Consider the following 22,417-nt stretch of genomic DNA (forward strand, 5'->3'; position numbering starts at 1 on the left):
ACCAGGAGGCCAAACGCTCGTCACAAGCACTTAGCCACGGCACCGGCGGAGGGGAACAGAGAAGAAACTCGACACTAGGGAAGAGGGAAAGAAGAGCATCCGACAACAATCTGCCATGCATCATCCGTTTTCCACCGCGTTCCTCTCGTGCCCTCCGGTGCCGACAAACACAAACATCATTACAATGTCTAGGGAAGAGTTGGATTATCTGCACGGCTACGAGTTATGAATCAGTCAGCATGCCATATGTAGTGATCTTGCACCCCACCCTCCCGCCGATCATTCCACACCACAAACATGTCTTTTTGGAATTTCACATTGAACATATTGCAGAGAGGTGGGACACCAGTGGGCCGCATCAGAGCACATCACTACAGGGAGGACCGGAGCTAGCTGGCAGTCAGTGATCAAGCAGAGTTATTACGAGTGCAGAAGAGAAGATGTGAGAAGGAAAGACAGAGAGGAAGATTACCTCAATCTTGCGACCTTCCACCAGCGTGCCGTGGAGCTTTTCCCTGGCTCTCTCTGCGTCCGCGCTGGTCTCAAATGTCACAAAGCCGAAACCCTGTGGAACACGACAGAGATCAAAGAGGTCGGCGGTGAGTGGGAGAGTGAGGGGAGGATCCTCGGGGGTGCACTCTGACATCGTCTTAGAGATAATTGAGTTCGGAAGCAAAGTTTCCCCGCGTGGCATGCTGATGGCGCGTCAAAGTGTCACAGAGAGGAGAAAAATAGCCGTCAACCTAATTGGGGCGTCAAAACGTGCGCTTACCTTTGAGCCCCGCTCATTGAAAATGATCTCTACATCCAGAATCTTCCCATATTGCTGCAAATAAATTTGAAGGGAATAAATTAGCAAACATGTAAAAGCAGAGAAAGCAGTCAGTTACATTTCTTATGTTGCATGTCGGCGTAGGAGGATTCTGCTAAAAAAGCTTCTAATGTGGAGTTACAAAAGCTCAACACTAGGGGTCGCTATTACACCAAAGGCCACTTCCTGCAGGCCTTTGAAGCCTTTGCTTTTGTCCTTTTGCTGAACTTTGCCGTCCCGTATTACTCTCACCTGGGCCCTTTGATTCAACACACTGACACATGTGGCAGCTAATTGCCCCTTCAAACACCACCAGAACACCGCTGAGTTTCCCTTCGTAGTGGAGTGGTATTTGGACTATTTCGTCTCTTCTCTGAACCACACCCCTAACGAACCACCTTGAACAAATGAGGCCCCCCCCCGACAATGCCAGCGTCTTACCCCAAACATCTGCCTGAGGTCAGGGTCGCGGAAGCGGAAGGGGATGTTTGAGACGTGGAGGCGTTTGGGGGTCCCTTTGGCCTCTGAGGGGTCTTCCACAGAGCCTCCTCCCCCCGTGCCTCCTGTGCCGCATTGTACACCCACATCGCCCTGGGGCAACTCCTCTGTCTTTCCCTGTGGGGTGGGGGGGGAATAAGGGTGAGAAGTTAAAAGCAATTAAATGACTTGATTATGACCTACATACACACAGATACATCAATATAGCAGAAGGCAGTGAAGTTTCATTGGATACAAACAAAAAACAAACATTTCACAGTTTATTTTTAACTATCAAAATAAAGGAAAAACCGATGCAACAGAAAACCGGCCCAACCTGGCGGGCCTCTGAGGGGCCGTGCTTACGTTGTTGCTGCTGGTGGGGCTGGTGGAGGGGGCACCATTAGCACCCGCCCCCACGTCTGCCGTGCCCCCGCCGACAAACATGGCCCCGGGGCCGAACTCTGTCCCTGGGAGCCCGTTCTGAGGAGGCGGTGGAGGGGGGAACGCTGAAAAGGGCGGGGCCACCAATCCCTCCTGTCCTCCTGTCGAATCCTGAGAACCCTGTGGGAGCCGGGGGGGGGGGGGGGGGGGGGGAAGAGAACATACGCACACTGTAAGCATTGCTTTGTAGCGTCCCCATGGAGGCAAACAGGGATTCAAATAATGCCAATTTCCCCCTCCCTCACCCCTCCCTCACCCCTCCCTCTACCTCCATATCTCTGACAGGAAGGAGTTTTCAGTCAGCCGACCATGAAATATTTACAGCAAACACATCCATTATTAAAAGTAGGAAGATTGGATACAGGCTTGGAGACACAGGGATGCTGATGAGATGGATGCACAGATAAGCAACAGCAGCGCCGCGCTGACCGTGACATGTTTACAGCCCCCCCGCTCAATCGTGCAAACACTCGGCCCTGTATTTGGGGATTTCTTTTAGAGGCCATCTATAATTCAGATGAACTGTGTCAGCTGGGACTTCAGGATCTCTCTCTTGTACTGTTACTACTCTATCAGCTGCAGGATCATCCACAGAGCCGTTATGGCTGCTGCTGCACACACACACACACACAAGTATTATATACTGTATTGCTTGTATGTGTGACTCTGCAATGCTGCTTGGACCAAATTTCACAAATCTTCAGAGCAAAGAGTAAAAACTCAGTAGGTGAGATGTAAATAAATCCATCTTCAAACAATGATTTTAAAAGCCAGCAGCAGCATCGGGCCAGGCAGCGTAATGCACGGCATTCACCGGACTGAACCGCTGGTCTGGGGTCTGCAGCCGGGCGACGCCCACAGACGCTCCGTCTCCAGACAGCCTTTTTAATTAGACAGTAAGTAAGATGCTACGAAGCCAACAAGCTCCCTTTCAGTCTCCTGCCCGCACTGCTCACGGTCCTCCTGCAGTGTCTACTGCAGACATGAGGAGAACGAAAGGCAAAGAGGAAAAGAAGGCATCTGCAAGACGGACAGCTTTGTGGGGTCTGGCCCAAAAGGGGATGTGGGATCAGAGAGGGGGGCACAATCCCGCCGAAAACCTGATAGAAAAATCGAAGAAAGTCGAGAGGCCCATCTGCTGCGGTACATAATCATGGAAGCTGAAGTAAAAAACTCTAAATTGAGGATGAATTAAAGCCGTCAGGGCATGCGAGCCTATAAACATGCAGCGGCCTGCATTGGGCCCTTAAAGGGTGTGTCCTATGGGCACATACAGGCCCACAGGCTGAAGAAGCTAGGCAGTGGGAAAGAAGACGGAACAGGATTAGAAAAAAAAAATTATTGGAACAAGAAGCTTCTTCATAATCATGTAGGAACAGGAGAGCCCATCGACGCGTTAAGCCTCACAGCACGAGAGCCCGTCCCCACACGCCAATCTGCTTGCTGGTTTTGAAATATCCTGGACTTGACCCGTCTGGTCTCGTCAGAAATGGTATATTCTGTTTAGAGAGAGGTCGAATGTGGAACGTTTATTCTCTCGCATGGTTCCCTGTAACCATTGGACACAATGATGTATTAATGAGGTTAATCTTTATAATAATAAATAATTTGTAAAGAAAAGAGAGAAACTTCGGTTTGAAGGAAATGTTTACACAGCAATGTAGAATGCAGCCTCTTCTTTCATTTTGTAGCCTTTTATATCATCAATACAATAAAAAAAGACTAAAACATCTTCATATGTCAGGGCCTCAACAAGGTAAAAAGAGAAAATGTCAAATGTTTTTTTTTTTCATGACGGTGGCAACGTAATTCATTCATTCATCTGGAGCCTTGCCGTCCTTACAGTGTAGGACAGATCATCCAAATCAACAGTTCCGCCTCGTAAAAAATCCACATCAGACCAGAAAATTGCAATCAGAGCATCTCTGGCTCCCACGTGATCGCTCATGTGAAAACGCATTTTAAGTGGTAATTTCTTCAGTCTCCCACTGGGAAGGTTTAAAAGGGACAACCGAAACTGTGCTTGTGAGCCATTTTCATCAGAAGGTTTGTTTGAGCTGCCAAAAGTGTAAACACCCGGGAAGTAGATTAATGGATGAACTCATAAACAGGCAGACGAATGGAGGCTGTCAGTGGATTAAGAGCAGAGAACAGCACCTCCTTAAGTCCACACAGGCATTCCTGGTGCTCACTGCCCTACATGGCAGCATCATATAGTCAAAGGGGGGGGGGGTGATGGAAAAAGAAACAGGGGCTGGGACTTAACGGGACTGGGAAAATGGGATTATGGGAAATAATGACACGCTCTAATAAGAGTCCTATCAGTTCCAAAGTTTCCAGAGATTCCTTGATGCAGACACGAGGCTCCGCCTACACAGGACCAAAGAGATCGAGTATCGACCCAAACGATATCACTAAATAACAAGGACCATCTGGAGAAGGGCCGACCCATCCATGCGGTTTCACTCTCACTCACACAAGAGTTGTGTTACCTGAGACACCATATGTTTCTCCATACACAGAGAGGTTTGGGATGGGGGGGCTTTCACTGCAAACCTTTTCAGGCGTGGATTTATGTCTGTCTGCTGACTTCAGACACACACACACACACACACACACACACACACACACACACACCTGAGTGAGCAGCCAAGCAAAGCTCGCTCATCAATCATTGGAATTTCAGACCCGTTAGTGTGCTGGAGCTGTGCAGCGCTGTAAAGAAGCCGAGCCGGAGACCAAAATAGTCTTTACAGCTTCGTCTGCCTCTGCAATCCGCCTCTTTTCTTCTCCTGTGGTCGGAGGACTAACTCAGCCTGCACCTCCCCCCTCTTCGTGCTCGCCTGCCACGCTTGATGAAAGCCAGAGGGAGAATTTATTTTATTTAGCCCCCCCCCCCCCCCCCCCCTTTTTAAAACCATTGAAAACCCGCCCCTCAAGTCTTCCAGTGCACCGAGCCGTCCGTCAAAGCGTAAGCCGCCGCCCATCTCCTTATAAGGGCTGCAGCGCTCCACGTCTCCTTCCTGACTGTGGACCAATCAGATCAGAGAAAGGCGGTTTGTCAGAGATCCATCAATAGTGCGGTGGCTGAGCACCTAAAATCAAAAAAGATACACGTCACGCTGTAACAGCGCGGATCTTAAAGGCTTTAATTAAACTGCAGGTCGGTACCAGCCGCTCTGTGGCTGCTCTGACGTCTGGGACAAACAGCTGTTTGTTTTGTGACAGTTCAGTTCATCATCGTCGCCCACAAATGTGACAAATCACAACATTAGAAATAAACAGATTAGAAGTTGTGTTTCTCACAACACTGTTATTATTGTATAAATTAAAGCAGTGATGCAACTGCGTCACTACGTCTGCAACTATTTTGTAGATAAATTCTTTGCCATCAATGGCAATAAACTATTATATTTTAATATACAAAAAAATTAGGGCTTATTTAAAAATGGTTTGCTTGGGCTGTTATATAAAATACATTTTACAATTTGTAATGACATCGTCTCAACACTGCAGACAGACGAGAGGTAGCAGCAAATTACAAATAAAAAGACGGTAGGAAGAGAAGGTAGTGACAAGACGGAGAACGTAAGGCATTCAATTAATTATGGACGGACTTGTTTCTGTTCATCCCACTAAACCAGGGTCTCATGTGCTCAGAACCCGTTGAACGGTCATCATGAGGCGCAATGAGCTCCTCCACGTGAGGAGATGCATTCAGGGCCATGTTTAACATCCTAGCAGGTCTACTACTGCCTAGATCTCAGTGTCAAGTCCAAATGTGAAGCAGAAAAGGGGAAATTCAAGCTTATGTTATTTTATTTAAGTGCTTTATTTGAACATTTATTTATTTTACATGCAGCCCTACTTTTATTTAAGTAATTGAGAGAACATTATTGATTTTTGATATTGATATTTGCAGTCATATGTTCAATTCTTTGTTACGTGACAATAAATATTGTCAAAGGAGTTTTAGAATCATACTGAATTCCTTTGATTTGTTACTCGTGTATTGATTACATGCAAATACAACTCTATTCCTCAATTTATTCACACCAAGTAGTCACATTGTGATCTTTCAGACCTCTAGACCTTCTAGAAATTTTCTCTAAATGGACCTCTTCACATTTTAGTTGACCCGAGGATTATAGAGGATGACAACTAAAGCAGACATCGGAATATAAAAAAAAGGTTTAATTCAATAAAAGATGAAGCAAAGTTTAAAAGTGCATCAAATCTCAAACCAAAATACAACTACAATGGACTTTACTAGAATATAGTCATTCATCCATATTTATGTGGAATGGAGCCGTAGTGCTGGTGAGCGACCCTCGGCTGTAACGGGACGGCCTGAAGTGTCCACTCGGGTTCCACTTAGTGGTGAAAAACAAACAGTCCAAACACTCAACTTCCCTCCGGTTGGGGAGGGATATGCTCGCTAGGTTTTTAATTTGATTGACAATAGCTTCTTTTTTTACTCTAGCCCGGCCTGATTTAAAGAGGAAGCGCCTGTAGGATGAGGTTGTTTCTACCATTTTACCACCAAGAATCCCCCCCCCCCAAAAAAGAGGCTCTTGCTGCACTATCCCATCTGCAGGAAGAAACAAAGAAAACCCCTACGTTTGCTAATCCTCAGTGGATTCTGCAAGACGGGGGGGACGTTTGTGACTTCTGCTTTCTTCTTTTCTAATGAAAAAATAAATAAAAACTGACTCCAGGTTCTGCGGTGCAATATAGCGTCATGCAGGGGTCGAGATGGTGCACACATGGAGGGGCTCCGCTGCACCACCTCCACCTCCACAGCACACAGCTGTGAGGAGGATGTCACATGGTGCACTGAGTCGCCGCGCTGCTCACAGCCCTTAATCTGAAACAGGTGAAACTGTGCGATGGAATGTCAGCGTCATCTGTCACTTCCTACACACACACACACACACACACACAGGTGAGTTTGTGATGAGCGCAGCTGTGAAACCACCCTCTCACAAACACTGGACCCTGAGGGCAGCAGGCTTTGGGTGTGGCCCCCTCCTGTGAGGCCCGTGGCGCGTCGCCGGCGGCTAACCCGAGTGGAGATAATAAAGTGAGGTGAGGCTGCCTGGTCGAAGCAGGTGGCTTTTTGGGGGGACGTAGGGCATCATTTTAAAGCTTCATTCCAATCGATGACATTTCAGGTCTTGATCAATATTTGAATGCTGCAGATTTCTTTGTGCATGTTTATGCTTTGGATTTAAAGTCAGTATTTCTGCACATTGTTGTTGTTCAAGTCAAAATCAGATATTTAAATTCACAATTTAAGATCAAACAGAACCATAAATTAAATCTATATAGCACAAAAAACATGATTTCTTCAGGCAGGACGTCATCAAATATGACAATAGGCAAAGAATCAATCAAAAAACCTTGATGGCAGCTTTGAAAAATATGAAATAGTCAGACTGGGTGCTTGCGTGTCACACTGCTGCAGTGGTGATGCTGACTCTGCAGTTGAGCAGACGAGTTATGAGCCGGCTCGCGGGCTGCAGCCGATCTCCACCACTGACCCGGTGGGGGAGGCTCATGGTTGCTGCCTGTGTAGAACATCTCAACCTATATCCAACCCTTCTGAGCAACCAACACAGGGCTGTGGTACTCTGAATAAATAATAACACTATTTCTTGAAGCGATCAAAATGTGAATGAATCAAAGACATTCTGGTTATTACAGCTATCCTCCATTCAGGATCACTCTCTTTGAGGAGGAGTAATGGGTTTAAATCACATCTGTTCTGGCCTGCAGGAGAAGGAGGGCGAGGATGTAAAGAAAGAGTGCAACAAACTACACCTTTACTTTTATTTGCCTTTGAGCAAATAGAGGAAATGATTGGACAAAGTTACACCGCAGCGCTTATGATTTTTGACAGAATCCACATCCAAGACAGAGCTGCTGCAGCTGTTGTTCATAGTGACTGTGTGCCTCTGTTGTGCCATGAGAGAGGGGGAGGTACTAAAGTACTCCCCGCAACAACTGGTCCTGGTATTTGTGCGTGTGTGTGTGTTCGCGGAAACAACTGTGCCTTGACACCTGTCTCCTTCAATCCAGAGGCAGACAAAGTCTAAACCGCACGGACAGCTCGGCTGACAGGGTCTCGGCCTCCCTCTGCACGCCGCGTCTGACAGAAGCGCCACGCGGGAAAAATATAACATGACATTGTGTGCGGTGCGGCGTGGCGAGAGCATGCAGTACCAACTAGCCGGCATGTCTCCCCCCCCCCCCAACACCCCATCCCCTTTAAAGGCCCCATGGGAACCCAAGACCGGAGCAGGACGTGCTGGAACAGAGTGGGAGAACAGCTCTCGCCCCCAGGCGGTCTCTGGGCTAAAGAAGCAGACAGACACGCCCACCATACACCAAGAGCAGCGCCTAGCGCGTCCACCGTAAACATGAAATGCTGCAGTGCTGAGCAGCTACTTAAACCGAGTCAAATGCGGTCATTCAGCGGCACGCCAACTCCGCCGACTCCTCTCAGGCTATTGTGTCCACTCCAGTAAGGACCAAACGCTGCATGGAACGCTAACGAGCATGTGGCACGGTTTCTCCTTAAAACACTCGAGTTACAAAAAAGAAAGGAAAAGAAATAAGGTAAAAGCAGCAGAGCTGCAGGGAGAAGCCCTGCTGTTACTCTGATCCCGTGCCAACTATCTGCCAGGCCTCACCTGGCCCACGGCATATTGAACCAGATACAGGCCACATGCATCAGAACCGGCACCAAATACTGGTTCTTCGAGCCAAACCATAGCGCCATGCGGCTCTGCTCTGGACGCCAGTTGTTACCAGAAAAGAGGCCAACTTACCGGCAGCATTGCTTGGTAGTACAGCCCCATCATGGTCTGATCTAGAGGAACAACTGCCGACCAGCTCTCCACTCTCCCGCTCCTCCTCCTCTCCCTCTCCCCTTCCCACAGTGTCTGCGTTTCTCCTCCCGGGCCGGCTGCGCTCCCCTCTCTGTGCTCAGAGACCATGAGCTAGCGGCGGCTTCAGTCCACGTCTGTCTCCAACATTCAAACTCTTCCCCCTTTTGCGCCGGTGTGTCCCTTCTTCCTCCCCTTCGGCACGCAAGCCTTGCCTGCCTGTCACTCTCTCTCTCTCTCTCTCTCTCTCTCTTTCCTGTCTCCCTGGCCTCGCTGCTGTGATCCCCCTCGGGCCTTTCAGTCGCTCTCCTCTTGACAGCCCGAGTCTCTTCTCTCCCGGCTCTCTCTCGCTTCTCTTCTCTCTCCGTCAGTCATTCGCGTTACACGTCTCGTTCCCGCCCCCTCTTTTTAAAACTTCCCCTCCCTCTCGGCCTCAGTCCCTCCTATGCATCGAAGCATCCATCCTTCCGTGTAGCCATCTAACACCGCTTTCTGGAGGGAATTAGAAAAGCCGCTGTTGCCGTCTTCCAACAAGAGAAGAGGAACAGGAAGGACGGGAGGGAGATGCCGTCTTCTATCCGAGCACTGGCTGCCTGGGAGAACAGAACACTAAGGCGACCCCCACTGCATTGCAGCGCTCGCTCTTTTTTAGATGATTTATTTATTGCGTGGCAGCTTGTCGGCTCCAAAAAAGCAGCTCTGGGAAGGCCAGTCGGTGGACACCTAGGTAGCTAGGCTGCGTGGGTAGGCTCCTAGACCGCTCTGCTGCAGCTGCCTGCATCACCCAGATGGAAGTCTGTGAAGTGGGAGAGCCAGCCCCCAAACTCCAGCATCTAAACCTCAACGTGCACACAAATCGGTATTTCGCTGCATTGCGCCTCTTTTTTTCTTCTTCCTGGCTCAGGCTCAGATTCCCCCACTTCCCACCACTGTATTGTTGGGAGGCGCTTAATTTGCCGAGATAAGAGTGCAGTTCCCTTGCACCGCATTTTCATACGGGAGGCGACTGATCTCTGCGGAAAGAAAATAAATAAATAAATAAAGCCATGCGATGCCAAGCTTTCAGACATCTGCTGAGGCTTGCTAGAAACCGGGTCCAGAGGGATGGAGGGATGCAGCGTGGCAGGATAAGTGATTGGAGGCGGTGGAGGGAAAACCGGGAGCAAAAAGAGAAGGCGAGCCGGGCCTGTGCGAGGGGGGGGGGGGGGGGGGGGGTAGGGGATGCGAGCGAGAGATAACGGGATAGAGGGATAAATGGATAAAGGGCTGGGTGAGAAAAAAGAGCCAGGGATGACGGGATTAGGTCTGTAAGTGAGGAGGATGAGAGGATGAATAGGGGATGATCTGAGGATTAAGCAAGCAGACTGAAGGCAGAGATAAACACACACGCTCGCACACACAAACACGTGCACATTGTGTACACAAAGATGTGATCGTATTCATGCTGCTGCTCTCACATTCAAACAAAGGCCTGCTCTTTCATGCACAGCATCTACTGATAATCAATAGCTTGATCTTTGCTTGTCTATAGAAACAACCCAGAAACATTTCACAACAGTTGGCCCTGTAAAGTTTTTGGGAATCACATTTCACTCCAGAACCAGAAGCCGAAGCCTCTATGACCCGTTTCCGTGTGCGTTTGTCGTCAACCCCGATCTTTTCTGTGACCTAAACAGAGGCACGCGTGCATGTTGTGCCTCTGGGTCACAACGGACACACAACCGTCCCCCCTCAGTGCGCAGCAGCAGGGACCCACAGGAGGCTGTCATCACTTAACACACTCGTCGTATTGACACAGGCGGACCTGCAGGCAGTTCCAACATGCATATATAACAGGAGACAGGAGCATTACCGAGACAAATGTACTGCAGCAAACCGACAAGCCTATCCGGCGGCTGGGTTAGGCCCAGGCTAGGCCCCTCCCCAGCCAGCCAGCCAGCCCCATTTGCATGATAACCAGCAGCCGGAGTCTCCTAACGCGTGTGCTCAAGGGCAGAATGCATTAAGCAGGGAGGACTTTTTCTAAATCATTTATTAAACAAACGCAGCAGAGTCCAACAGAGGATTTAACGAGTGGAGGTCGAGGCGTGCTCGCAGATCACACGTTGTTCTCTGCCCCCGCGATGGTCCTACAAGCGGGCGAACCCGCACGGGGCCGAGGCGGCGAGACGTGAGCCGGCTCCCGCTCTGCCACTGACTATTGGGCTGTCTGCAATAACTTCCATTTCAGGTTTCCCCTCTGCTCTCCTTTTTACATACGCTCTCTGGCAATCTTTATATTTTGGGGGGATGAGAGATCAACAAACACACAAGGGATGAGAAACTAGACAAATTTAACACAAGCGGAAAAGGAGATACGTAGGATTGGGGAAGGCAATGGAGAGGGGGCGTGTGATAACATGAGAGGGGATGAGACCTGTGAAAGTCTGCCATGTTGGGATTTGGGCTGGGAGGACCGGGCTGAACGGGGCCCCGCAGACCAACACTCCCCTCCTGTGGCACTGCCAGAGAGCTGCACATCCCAAAACACACAAGCGCACACGCACGCACGCACGCACGCACGCCGAGCTGGTTTGAGCCGCTCCACGTGCCCTGCTGCGTGGAGGTAGATAAGGAAATTGTCAGCCCGGCTGCCGGCGCTCTGCACTCATTACTGAGAGCAGTATGCACCGGGGGACACTTGGAAGGAGAGCGAGGCCTGTTGGAGTGAGGGGATAGAGGCGGCATCAGCACACGCCGCCGCATACACAGCGTGCGCAGCTTAGTTTAGGCCCACTTTCTCTGTCAGATTTTGATAGAGGAGCTCCTTTCATCAAATTCTACCCTCAGCCATCATTTGTGTGCCGAGAATTGCAAAGGGCAGCTCTTCACAGAGGTCGTGACGATGGCGCCGTGGTGGGACAGGGCGTGCTCTGGGGTTAGCCGGACCAAGAACGATGGAGAGTGGGTTCCCTAAAAGCATTTACGTTGTTCTGATTTAGGACAGTAAATGAATCGGGGTTTGTGTTTTACACCTACAGCATCTATTGAGGGAGTCAAATTGAGCTGCAGATGTCTGTCGGCGTACTCTATGGCATCATCACCATGATAAAAAGAAAACACTGGCCTCAAAGCCATCACACAGTGATGGGATCAGGATTAATGGTACTTCCAAGGAGGTCGGGTGGCTGAAAACTATCTTAAGTGAAACATGGAAAATGTATTGCACTATTTTAGTATTCATTGATACAGATGTTTTGCAAGCCATCAGTAATCTCTTACCTGACTGTGAGGTGGGTATCCATGGAAACCAGGGTTTAAAGGCTCATTGTTCTGCAAGAGAAAACAGGATGGAAGAGAGCGGTGTAAGTGGCTGGGCTTTTTGAAAAATGAGTGGATGCAGCAATGACAGTCACAATGAAATGTAGTCAGAGTCAAATATCTCCACCTTGATGCTTTTCAAAGCAAGTGGAGGAAAAATGTTGTCCCTATAATTTAAACATCCAACTGACCACCACAAAAACCAACACCAGCCAAATATTGATGGGACAAACCCCCAAAAGAACATCAACATGAACACAGGACTGTTTTTCCAAAGCCCATGAGTAAGAAAAACCAAAGTGCTCATTAAGCAGGAAGTTCAGAGGAGGTGAGATGACGCTTGAAGAAGCAGCCTGACTGGTGAACCACTACGGCAGAGCCGCCATTCTAACCAATCAGAACCCACAAGATAAGCCCCCCCCGACCCCCATCCCTCTACTACCCTGCCCCAGAAAGCAGTGTTGTGGTTAATCGCTCTGTAATTACTTTTAATTAGATTATTTCTGACTCTCTCCGTCTCTTGTCTCTCCAATTATTATTTTCACCTCCGTGCCATTTTTTTTTTTTTTGCCCCGACGAGAGCGGCCATTGTTCCCTGCAAAATAATTGGAGGAGGAAAAAGAAGAGACAAAGAGGGCGAGCAGGAGGGGGCATGGAACAATGGGGAAAGTTAAGCAAACAATGATAATTTGACAGCAGCGAGCGAGAGAGAGAGAGATGATACCAGCACATGTAGCCTGGCAGAGCAAACATGGTGAGACAGTGAGCCTCGTGCCTCTGCTCTCCTTCAGGGGGGGGGGGAGTCTCTCGAGGCGCGGAGGGGGAGGGGGAACGAGACAAAGTCTGATGGGGAAGAAAGCTGCGTGCGTGTGCTGGGGGAGGGGGTGGTAGCCTCGCAGAACAGCTGATGTTTTCATCACATTAAATCTGCAGCACTGAGGAGCAGAAAAATGAAGCCACGAGCCCCCACTCAGGCTCCAGCGTGGGCCATGGGGGGGGCCGATTTGGGCCCTTGAGGGTCAAACTGAATGAACCTCTCAGCCGTGACCTCTAGCTGCCTCCTTGGGAAATTACTTCCTGATTGCATTCATCCAGCCAATCGGGGGCAGGGTGGGGGGGGGGGCACGGCGACAGCGGAATAACACCCGCTCTTGTCCAAACACAGACGGAGCAGCCATCAAAGCCGCTCCAAAATACGCAGTGGAACTCCTCCAGACACTGGGACGTGGACTTGTTGTGTATAAGGACAGATGGTGAGGGGGGGGGGGGGCACAGATGAATGAGGGAGTGCCTAGGCGGAGCAGGATGAAGGGAATGACAGGTTACATAGGTGGCCTGGAGGTAAACAATAGTTCTAATCTCTGCGTGTGGGCGTGTGTTTGCGTCCCAAACATCAGGACTTGGACGCAAATCCCCCGTCTCAAAACAGACCCTTCTTTGTCCCCCCCCTCTCCACTTCCTGTTTCATCTGGAGCAGATTTCCCCCTTTGCGCGCCGCAATTACAGGGAGTAGCGGCCGGGCCTTCGCTCAGCCAGATGTAGAAAGCTGCCGGTGCTCACAGATGTGGAGGCGGTGTGGTCAATGGCAACGGGACAGAGAAAAATCGTCCTCGTCCAACTTCAGACAAAAGGTGCAGGTGAGTTGGACCGGGTCTGGTTGTCGGTGCACTACAGACAGAGCAGTGTAGGGTTGGGAAGCCCAAGCCGCTGAAAAACTGTGATGATTCTGCTGTGTTGCGGCAAAAGGCCCACAACACGCAGCGTGTTCATGGCCTTCGTGAGCTGGACCAGCTACAAAAAAAACATGAAATGATAGAGTCAGTCGGTTCGGCAGTGCACGGAAAGGAGAAAGAAGAGGAGGAGTTTGGGTTGAGGAGCAGGAGGAGGGAGAGGAGGGTAGAGTTTAGCAACATCTGGAATCAATCTGTCTGCGAGAGAAGGGAGGGGGAGGGGGTCCTGGGTAGGACAGAGGAAAACGAGAAGGGAGAAATGAAAGAACAGAACAGAAAATAAGGGCAGAGGGACGCGTACGCAGGAGGTGGAAGAATGCGGGGAATAAGACGGCCGAAGCCAAGGAAAGAGGGGAGAGGAATATAAAACAGAATGGAGACAATGACTCATAAGTGAGGAATGCCATGTGACTTATATTTTCTTAAGGGGTGGGGGAGGGAAGGAGGGGGTTTCTGAACTTGATACCTAGTCTTTTCTTTGGCTGGCTCACACACACACACACACACACACACACACACACACACACACACACTATCCCATGCCTGCGTGTCATAAAAAGCATACAGAAGGGCAGCTTTGTTTAGGCCCGCCATTTCTTCTTTTATTTTAATATTTAATAAATAAACCACAGATGAATGCGACATGCTGCGCAGTAAGCCGGGCTGAAAGCTGGGCCTTCTTACTGCACTTCTGAAAGTGTCCATTTAAGTTAATTCCATACAGTTTGCGAGCGAGGAGCCCTTTGAAGGTGGCGGCTGGCTGCCTGCGATGGCTTCAGACGGCACAGGGATCAGCAGCAAGCACAGAAAAACAGTCACACACACACATTCACTCTCTCCGACTCTAGGGAGGGCAAAAGTAAAGGGCGTCTCTCTTGTTTATTTTCACTCTCCAACTTGCTATTTCAGGAGAGGGAAAGAAGTCGGGAAGTCGCTGGAGCAAACGGGCCACAGGAGAGGAGAACGAGGGAGCAGCGGTGGTGGAGGAAGGAAAAATGACATGAGGTCAACAGATGGAGAGGAGGGGGAGGTGGTCCCCCAAGGCAACAGCCTGGGGAGGTGGACTGTGCCGAGGTTCCTCTTTGGTACGGTCTCAAATCATAGCAGCAAATGCACGGAGGCCTCACCCAAAGTACCAAAAGTACTGTGGCCCAGACAGAAGGTGTGATGTGGATCTAACAGCCTCCCTGTGACATCACAGGATGTGAGACACTGCAGGGAAACATCATTCCTGTTACGGGAGGTCATTTGCATATTTGGCTCCAAATCAAATTGCACAAAGTCATCAAGGCTCCAAGTGGAGCCACCAATGAAACGCAGAACCTTGAGCGGGAGGAGTGAAGATGGAGGGGACATGAAGACGGACAAAGGTGGCCGAGGGGAGACGCTCACACTGGAAGCTTCTGTTTTCAAATACAAAAGCCTACACATTTTCTTGAAGTTTTAGTTCATCTTTCTGGACACCAATCTGGACTCTCGATGACGAAGAATGGTTCAAAGATTCCTAATTATTCAATAAGGTCAGGTGACTCCCATCGATGCACCTAAGGGAGCAGCCCTTGTTTTTCCTTGTGGGAATGTACTTTTTTTTTAAAAGGAAGACTAGATAATTGCATTAAAAAAAAAACATTGCAAATTGTCAAGTACTTTTGAAACCACATCCTGGGAATAAACATCTTTTATCGTGAGTCACAACAGCCAGATATTAATCACCAGCCGTGCTTTGGCATTTTACTCTTTTTCAGTCTCATTTGGTCTTGTTAAAGAGGAGGAGACGGCCCCGTAAACGTGGGCCAGTAACCGGCTCGGCTTGCTGCTTCATTGTTGTCGGCTCTGATTATTTGTGTTTGGGTCGGCACGGCGTGCGTCGTGTTACAGTGAAACCAGCGCCTCCTTTCACGCTCCAGCTAATCGCCGCAGTAAACTCATTTGATGATAAACGCGTCCCTTTAGAGTACTCCGCGCCCGCCGATCCGCTTAACGAAGTACTCATCAGGTCTGGAGTCGGCATTGGACGGGGGCTGACCTTTAATAAGGGGGGGACGGGGGGGGTGGAGGACTAAACATCACAAACAGCTAAATGGAATCCAGGTACAGGCCTCACAGCTGAACCTCTTGTATGGGACTCAGTGGCAGCTGTGACAACATGGTCACAGATGACCCCCCTCCCCCCCCCCCATGTAAGGGAGACAACAAATTGACATTTCACTGGGCGTGAGGGCCGAGCCGGGAGCGCATGTGTTTGGGGGCAGCCGTGGGGAGGAGGCATGCAGGGTGGTCGGGCGGTGGGTGTGACACGATGGCCATAAAGGGAGCGTTCACATGGGAGTGTCATGTTAAGGAGCTGGAAGCAGCTTTACCGTAGTACACAGAGAGAAAGAGAGGGGGGGGAGAAAGCAGGATTCGAGCGACTTTACGCGGCGGCGGACTCAGAGCTTATCGTTAGCGGTTTAAAAGTCAAGGGTGACTCTGCTGTGCTGTGGCTCAAAGTTCAACAGGACTCATTAGACGCCATATTGCCCCCCCCCCATCCCTCACCAAATATTAACCCACATCAGCGCGGCCTCCGTAACACTCTGGCCCTCTGGGTAACTGCGGGGGCCATACGGATGCAGCTACCGGGCTCACCGGGGGCTCTGAGCCGACCCGGCATCGGGGGGGTTAGGGAGTGAGGATTATTGTCAGTTTGATCAACGTTCCATGATATAATAATAATAATAATAAGGATGAAACTGATAACTGGTGTTGTACAGTGTGTCTGCCTGGTCAAATAAAAGTGATTTACAATTGTGAAAATCATTTCTATTTCTCATTTCCTCTTTAGAAGCACGGCAGCTTTAGGCTGAATTTAGAAATCAATTGTAGGAAAGAAAGAAGGAAAGAACAGACTTACCTCTACTGAATTGTACCAAAACTATATCTATCCAACACGATCAGTTTAGTATATTTAATTGCAGAAACTCGGGTGTTTCTGATCGGACTTTAGTGACTGACTCAATTTCTCATTCTGCGTGCTAAGAACTGCTCGTGGTGGGCCTCCTGAAACCAAAACTGACCCCCCGTCTGGTAACAACCCAGCTCAACGCTCTGTCCGTTCTTGTCAACCCACCCCTTGCCTGGCCCCCTCCCTTGGTTCTTGGCCCCTAAAGCGATCAGTCTGGTTAATGCCATCTCTTAAATGAGCGTTGATCTCATTAGCGCAATACAAAGCCTCTTTACCTCCATCGATAGGGCAAATCGGCTCTCGCTAACAGAGAGAGTGGGGGGGGGGGGGGGGGGGGGGGGTTATAAACTGTGCTCCCACTGCATCAGAGTGGTCCGCAGCACTGCCTCAAGGGGATGCATCATACCACACGGAGCAGGACTAAAATAAAGCAAAGCCCATATGAGGAGGAAAACAAGACAGGAGGCGGAGGGATTTGAGTGATGAGTGAGGTGGACGGAGAGAGGCAGAGATAATCAAAAATGCCCAACCCCCCCCCCCCATCTCCAATGGGGCAGCAGAGAGAGAGAGAGGCTGTGGGGGGGGTTTGGGCTGGTCCAACTCCCTGGCACACTGGAAGCCTGTGAACCAGGAGTCAATTAGCAATCTGGAAATATGCTTGGGGGAGAAATCAGAGGGCAGCTAGAGGGGAGCGGGGGGGAGGGAGGGGAGCATAGCGGGGGGAGGAGAGCCGAACCAACAAAAGGGAGAGACAGGCCACACTCTTGGTTATTATTACAGTCTTGATTTAACGTCGGCCATCCACTACCTCCAGGCCTCACTGGGGAACACTGTGGGACCAGTTCTTTGATGGGACTGTCCTCCTCCTCAATGTTATTTCCCCCCCTTTTATTTATTAAGCCTTTGCATCCAGTTTTTTCCCAGGGCCCATCCTGCTTATTGGCCCTTACAAAGCCCTCTCCTCCTGCCATCCACCACTCTCCTCTTATCCTTTAGCACCAGACCCTGGATCTATTGCTCTTTACCCCCCCCCCTCTCTTCCTATGTGTATCCAGCGATCCCTTAACCTCCATCCGTCCATCAGCACCCCCTTCATGACTCTGCTCCGTCCCATTTCCACCCTGACCCCCTGTGGCCTGGCGATCAATACTGATGATGGGCAGCGAGAACCATCCTCAATGCCAAGCTGCTCATTGTCACATCAGCTTTGCCCCCTCCCCCCCCCCCGCGCGCTCTACGTGATCGGCATCAATCCTGTTGTGAAGCTCGCCCCGCGTCGCTGCATTACAAGGGACCTTGTTTTGTCACTGCAGCAGGTCACCTGAACACAACTCAAGTGTTTCACCAAGTCCCCAGGGTTGAATTACCTGCGTCTGCCGGCCCTTTGACTAAGAAATACAGATAAAATCCCCCCTCGTGCGGTTGGATAATAGACACTTCAGAGCATGCGAGCGTCGGTGTAAGAGTGAGAGGGTAGTACATGCGTTTATGAGAGGGACAGAAGGGGAGGCATGAATAGTAATAGACCCTATGAGAGACCCCCACCCCCCTGCCTCGGCACTTGCACTGTTTACTGTAATCTGCACAGGTCAGCCCAGTTGAGACAGGAATGGCAGCAGTCATGAGGAGGAAAGACCTGGGATAAGGAGCCTCCCCCTCCCCCCCCCTCCTCCTCTAAATACCCCCTTGCTCCTTCAGCAATCACCAAAAGGCTGTTCTTTGTCTTTCACTGGGGTGACCCCTCCCCCAATCCCTGTCTGCCTCTCTCTTCTAACACCTAGCGACAATAAGGGGGGCTGCTGGGGTGAGGTGGGGGGGGGGGGGCACATGTATCAGGATTTGATAGATCTCTGTAAATCATGATCAGCATCCCAAGTCTGACCGATTGGATCCAGGTGAACGACAAAGAACGGAGCGTGAAGCCCACGTTCACTTGGAGGAGGCCCGGCACAATGAATGGATCCCGTCTGCCTGTCACAGCAATGGAGCCGGTATCATGTTACCTTTTGTCTGCCTGCAGGAGAACCAGCGAGCCACCTTTTGACTATCGTCACTCTCTGCAATAATACATGATTACGTTGTAGATGATAGGGGGGGGGGTCAAAATAATACCATCCTTCCCTGCTGATGCTTGAGAACAAAAGCTTTTACTGTAGAAGAAGGTGAGCGGATGGTACTTTGTCACCATGCTGCACTGTGATCATCTGCGATGGCAACTTAACGACACAGCGGCACCGTGCACGCGCCGCACGCGTTCTTCTTACCTGTCCAATGTCGCCAACGACACCTCCGGTCCCGTCTATCCGGGCTCTCTTGCACTCCGCCTCGGCCAAGTCGGTCAGGGCAGCGGCTGTTTGGGCGTCGGGCTCCGGGTCCCCTCGCTTCATCCCGCGGACAGCTGCCGGACCCCCGGCCGCGTTCGCGAGGGCTCCCGCTGCCGTATCCATGTCCCGCTCCATTATTCCCCGACTAACGGGTAGCAGAATGGATGCAACGTCGGTCGACATTAACATTGGACGGCGGGCGGTCACCAGTCAAAAGTCAGTTTCCCCCCCCCCGTTGGACTCGTCCACACAGCTCGATACTCACGGTGGATTTGTTCTCTTCCCAAAGAACTGGTTCACACCAATAAAAAAAGGCAGCTGGTACTGTTTATTGTCTAACTTGGCGTTAGCTATTGGAGGCTGAACATCATGCCAGGGTTCTGGACAAAACACATTAAGGTACAGCTCCCCACCTCCTACCCACCTAAAAAAAAAAAAGTAAAAACGACGCCAAACGGTGCCCTCCTTCACCAAAGATCAAACGCCCGTCTCCTGGATGCCTGACGAGCTAATTAGCTAGCTAACCTCGGCTAGCCTGCTAGCAGTGCATTCCGCTAGCTCTGTGGATAAATGGGGCTCGAGGAGCTCTCTCCCGCAGCCAGGAATAGGAAACGCTGGGAATTAGCTTCGCAGTACGCTTCTCCGTGAGCGGGGACAGACCCTCTCTACTCTGACAGGGAGAAGGAACCACAAAAAAAAATCTGTTTTGTCTTTCTTGTTTTGTCGTTGGACTCCGCTCCGTTGCTCCTACCAGCCTTTTTCCCCCGTTGATTCCGGTGCCTTTTCCGTCACAGCGTCCGATCCCTCGTCGCGGTGTGCTGCGGATGCGTCTCGCTTGCCTCTGCTCCCGAGCTCCCGTTGGTGCGACTCGTAGCGTGGAGGTAAGACCGGTGGCGCTGATCCGCGGTCAGATTTGTCCAAGGACACCGGGAGCGGAGCTGCGAGGCGGGCTGGTCTGAGGTCTGCGTTTCCAGCGTCTCCTTATTCCTCTCCCCCCCCCCACTTCATTCCCACCACAACCAGAGCTCCCCCTCCTCCACTCTCTCACGGATTTTAAAATTAAACCAAATTATAATAAAATGGATACCATATAACTGCTCCCAGCAATGTCAAGATATTTTCTAATATTTCCCCAAAAGAAAGAAAGAAAGAAGTATAAATAGATCAAATGGGCTGGGTGGATGTGGAATGGAAAGATGTGGAATATAAAGTAGTAATATAGAATAAGCCTACATTATTAATAATGCATGTTGTATAAATAAGCAGATGGGTTATAAGTGTATTTATTGACTGCAGTGCAGTATCATAACACAATATAATAATTTCCGGTGTGTCTTTAGACAATGGCCTATGGAAATGATTTAATCTATTTGCGTTGGAGTGCAAATAAAATGAAATAGCGGTTTAGTATGTGTATTTTTGGAGCATGAGCAGGTGTGTAATGTGTTATATGAATAAATTACCAAAGACTTTCAGGACGAAATAAAACATACAATATAAAACGTGATCAAAAAACAGCAGCCGAACGCCTCCTGCAGGCTCTTGTTTAAATATTTCGAGGGACTGAAATAAAGCGCAGCCATGTTTTCTAATGTTGTTGCGCCCCCTTGTGGGCTTCAGAAGACACAGCGCCTGAAGGAAGAGGCAGGCCCACCACGAGAGAAAATCACTCCTCTTCAGTGAAATTGTTGTCATAAAATTCATACAAAAGTAGCAGTAATCAAATACGCCTGCCACTGTGTGTAAAAGGTTCAGTGGAAAGGTGCAATAACTCAGAGGGGGCGAGGGACAACTGGGTTGTTGTTGTTGCTGCCACACACACACACACACACACACACACACACACTTGTGATAGAACCTGCTCTGAAACCTCACTTCAGATGATTGCTGTCACTTTAGGTTGAACGCCTGTGTGTAAAAGGAAGGTGTGCATATGAGAATCTGAGAGTGTAATGTGTGTGTGTGTGTGTGTGTGCCTGCTTTTCCCTCTCCCTCTGAATGCACTCACTCTATCAACCCGTGTCTCTCTCTTGCCGCCTGTCCCTCCGCCACCCAGTGAACCCAACGATGATGGACGCCAGGGAGGTCAGATCACTCCACACCGCCGCCCGTTTAACTGATGGAGGCTGTGACAGGCGGCAGAAGCCATTACTCTCTTTTACACGCCGACCACAGGTCACTAAAAGAACGGTGGGGGGAAACACACCCCAGTGCCTGTGTGGACATTGTACACTTTAACCGTATGTTGTTACTGAGGGTTTCTTCCTTTATAGAAGGGAAGCTTCTTATTTCATAAATGTTTAGTGTGGACCTTTAGTTCATCAACAGACACCGTAAGTGTAATGGATGATCAATTCATTTCAGTCAATTTTCAGGCAGAAAAGTCAGGCATCCAAATTCTGCTGTGAACTTATGATCTTAGATGCATTAAACAAGGACCTTGAAGCTGTAACCTTGGGCTGAGGGAAATTATGTTATGCATGGTCATATAATTCATAGACGCGTTTAAAGCAGATTCATCTTAAGAGATGCAAGCAGTGGTTTGCTGATTTCAGAGGGTTTCTCCAGGAACCAACCAACACATCCAAACACGTTAATGTTGAGCTTTTCGAATGAATCCATGATTATGTGTATGTATTTAACACATCACCATTTTTCTCAGTAAATATATTTCTAAAGGCGTTGTTGACATGAAATTTTCACTAGTTGTCGTTAACAATCCAGGTATTTCATACATATAAAAAAATCCATACAAATAAGTTCAGAAAGTTATGTGTAATAAATGACAGCAGGAAAGTTATTTGTAATTACTTGTATCATTTCTGTTAGAGGAGTAGAATGTATTGTACATCTTTTACATGTTGATTCTGTACACATGACATCCATTGCAGTCTGTCCATCCCGGGAGAGGGATCCTCCTCTGACCTTCTCACTAAGGTTTCTTCCCTTTTTTCCCATTGAAGGGTTTTTTCATATTTTGGGGAGTTTTTCCTGTGCCGATGTGAGGGTTTGGGCACAGAGGATGTTGCATGTGTACAGACTGTAAAGCCCTCTGAGGCTAATTAGTAATTTGCGATTTTGTGCTCTACAAAATAAAATGAATTGAATTGAAAATTGAATTGAAAAAGTATTGAAGAAAGGAAGGTGCAAAAGGAAAGCCAAGACACCAGCTGAAATCTATGAGTAATAAGAAAGCACTCCTGCCCCTTGTCATGGTTAAGTCCCAACTGATGGCCTATAAAAAGGTGTCTCATTACCAAGGTGTGCCACATGGAGAGTAAAAACGAAGAGCTGGATCACGCCCTTTGACAACTTATTGTTGCAAAACATCCTGGTGACGGTCCCAGCAACAGCTCGGTGCATGTTGCAACGAGCTGTTGCTGGGGCCATAAGACGGAAGTAAGAACATTATTTCCCCATAAACCAGCCACGACCAGGTGCTCCTGAGCGATTTCTGAGTGACGGGTCGAATATAATATTTAAAGGAAGGATGAACG

At 49.4% G+C, this 22,417-nt stretch overlaps 1 protein-coding gene across 6 annotated transcripts in view; it reads right to left on the minus strand.

Annotated features, from left to right (window-relative positions):
- Positions 1-19,913, minus strand: part of LOC119220028 (RNA binding protein fox-1 homolog 2-like) — a 33,384-nt gene extending 13,471 nt beyond the window's left edge. For 2 of the 6 annotated variants that reach the window (XM_037475607.2, XM_037475606.2), the window contains exons 1-6: positions 18,861-19,913; positions 11,884-11,934; positions 1,655-1,852; positions 1,253-1,426; positions 773-826; positions 473-565 (exon numbers count right to left, since the gene is read on the minus strand). In XM_037475607.2, the coding sequence (XP_037331504.2) occupies positions 473-565; positions 773-826; positions 1,253-1,426; positions 1,655-1,852; positions 11,884-11,934; positions 18,861-19,109 (819 nt within the window). In that variant the 5' untranslated portion in view covers positions 19,110-19,913. Of the gene's footprint in view, positions 1-472; positions 566-772; positions 827-1,252; positions 1,427-1,654; positions 1,853-8,565; positions 9,626-11,883; positions 11,935-18,860 lie in introns of those variants that run through there. The other 4 variants (XM_037475609.2, XM_037475608.2, XM_037475611.2 and 1 more) reach the window with 4 other exon arrangements.
- Positions 19,914-22,417: the final 2,504 nt, after the last annotated feature.

Source organism: Pungitius pungitius, chromosome 12, assembly GCF_949316345.1.
Source record: "Pungitius pungitius chromosome 12, fPunPun2.1, whole genome shotgun sequence".
Lineage (NCBI taxonomy): Eukaryota > Metazoa > Chordata > Actinopteri > Perciformes > Gasterosteidae > Pungitius > Pungitius pungitius.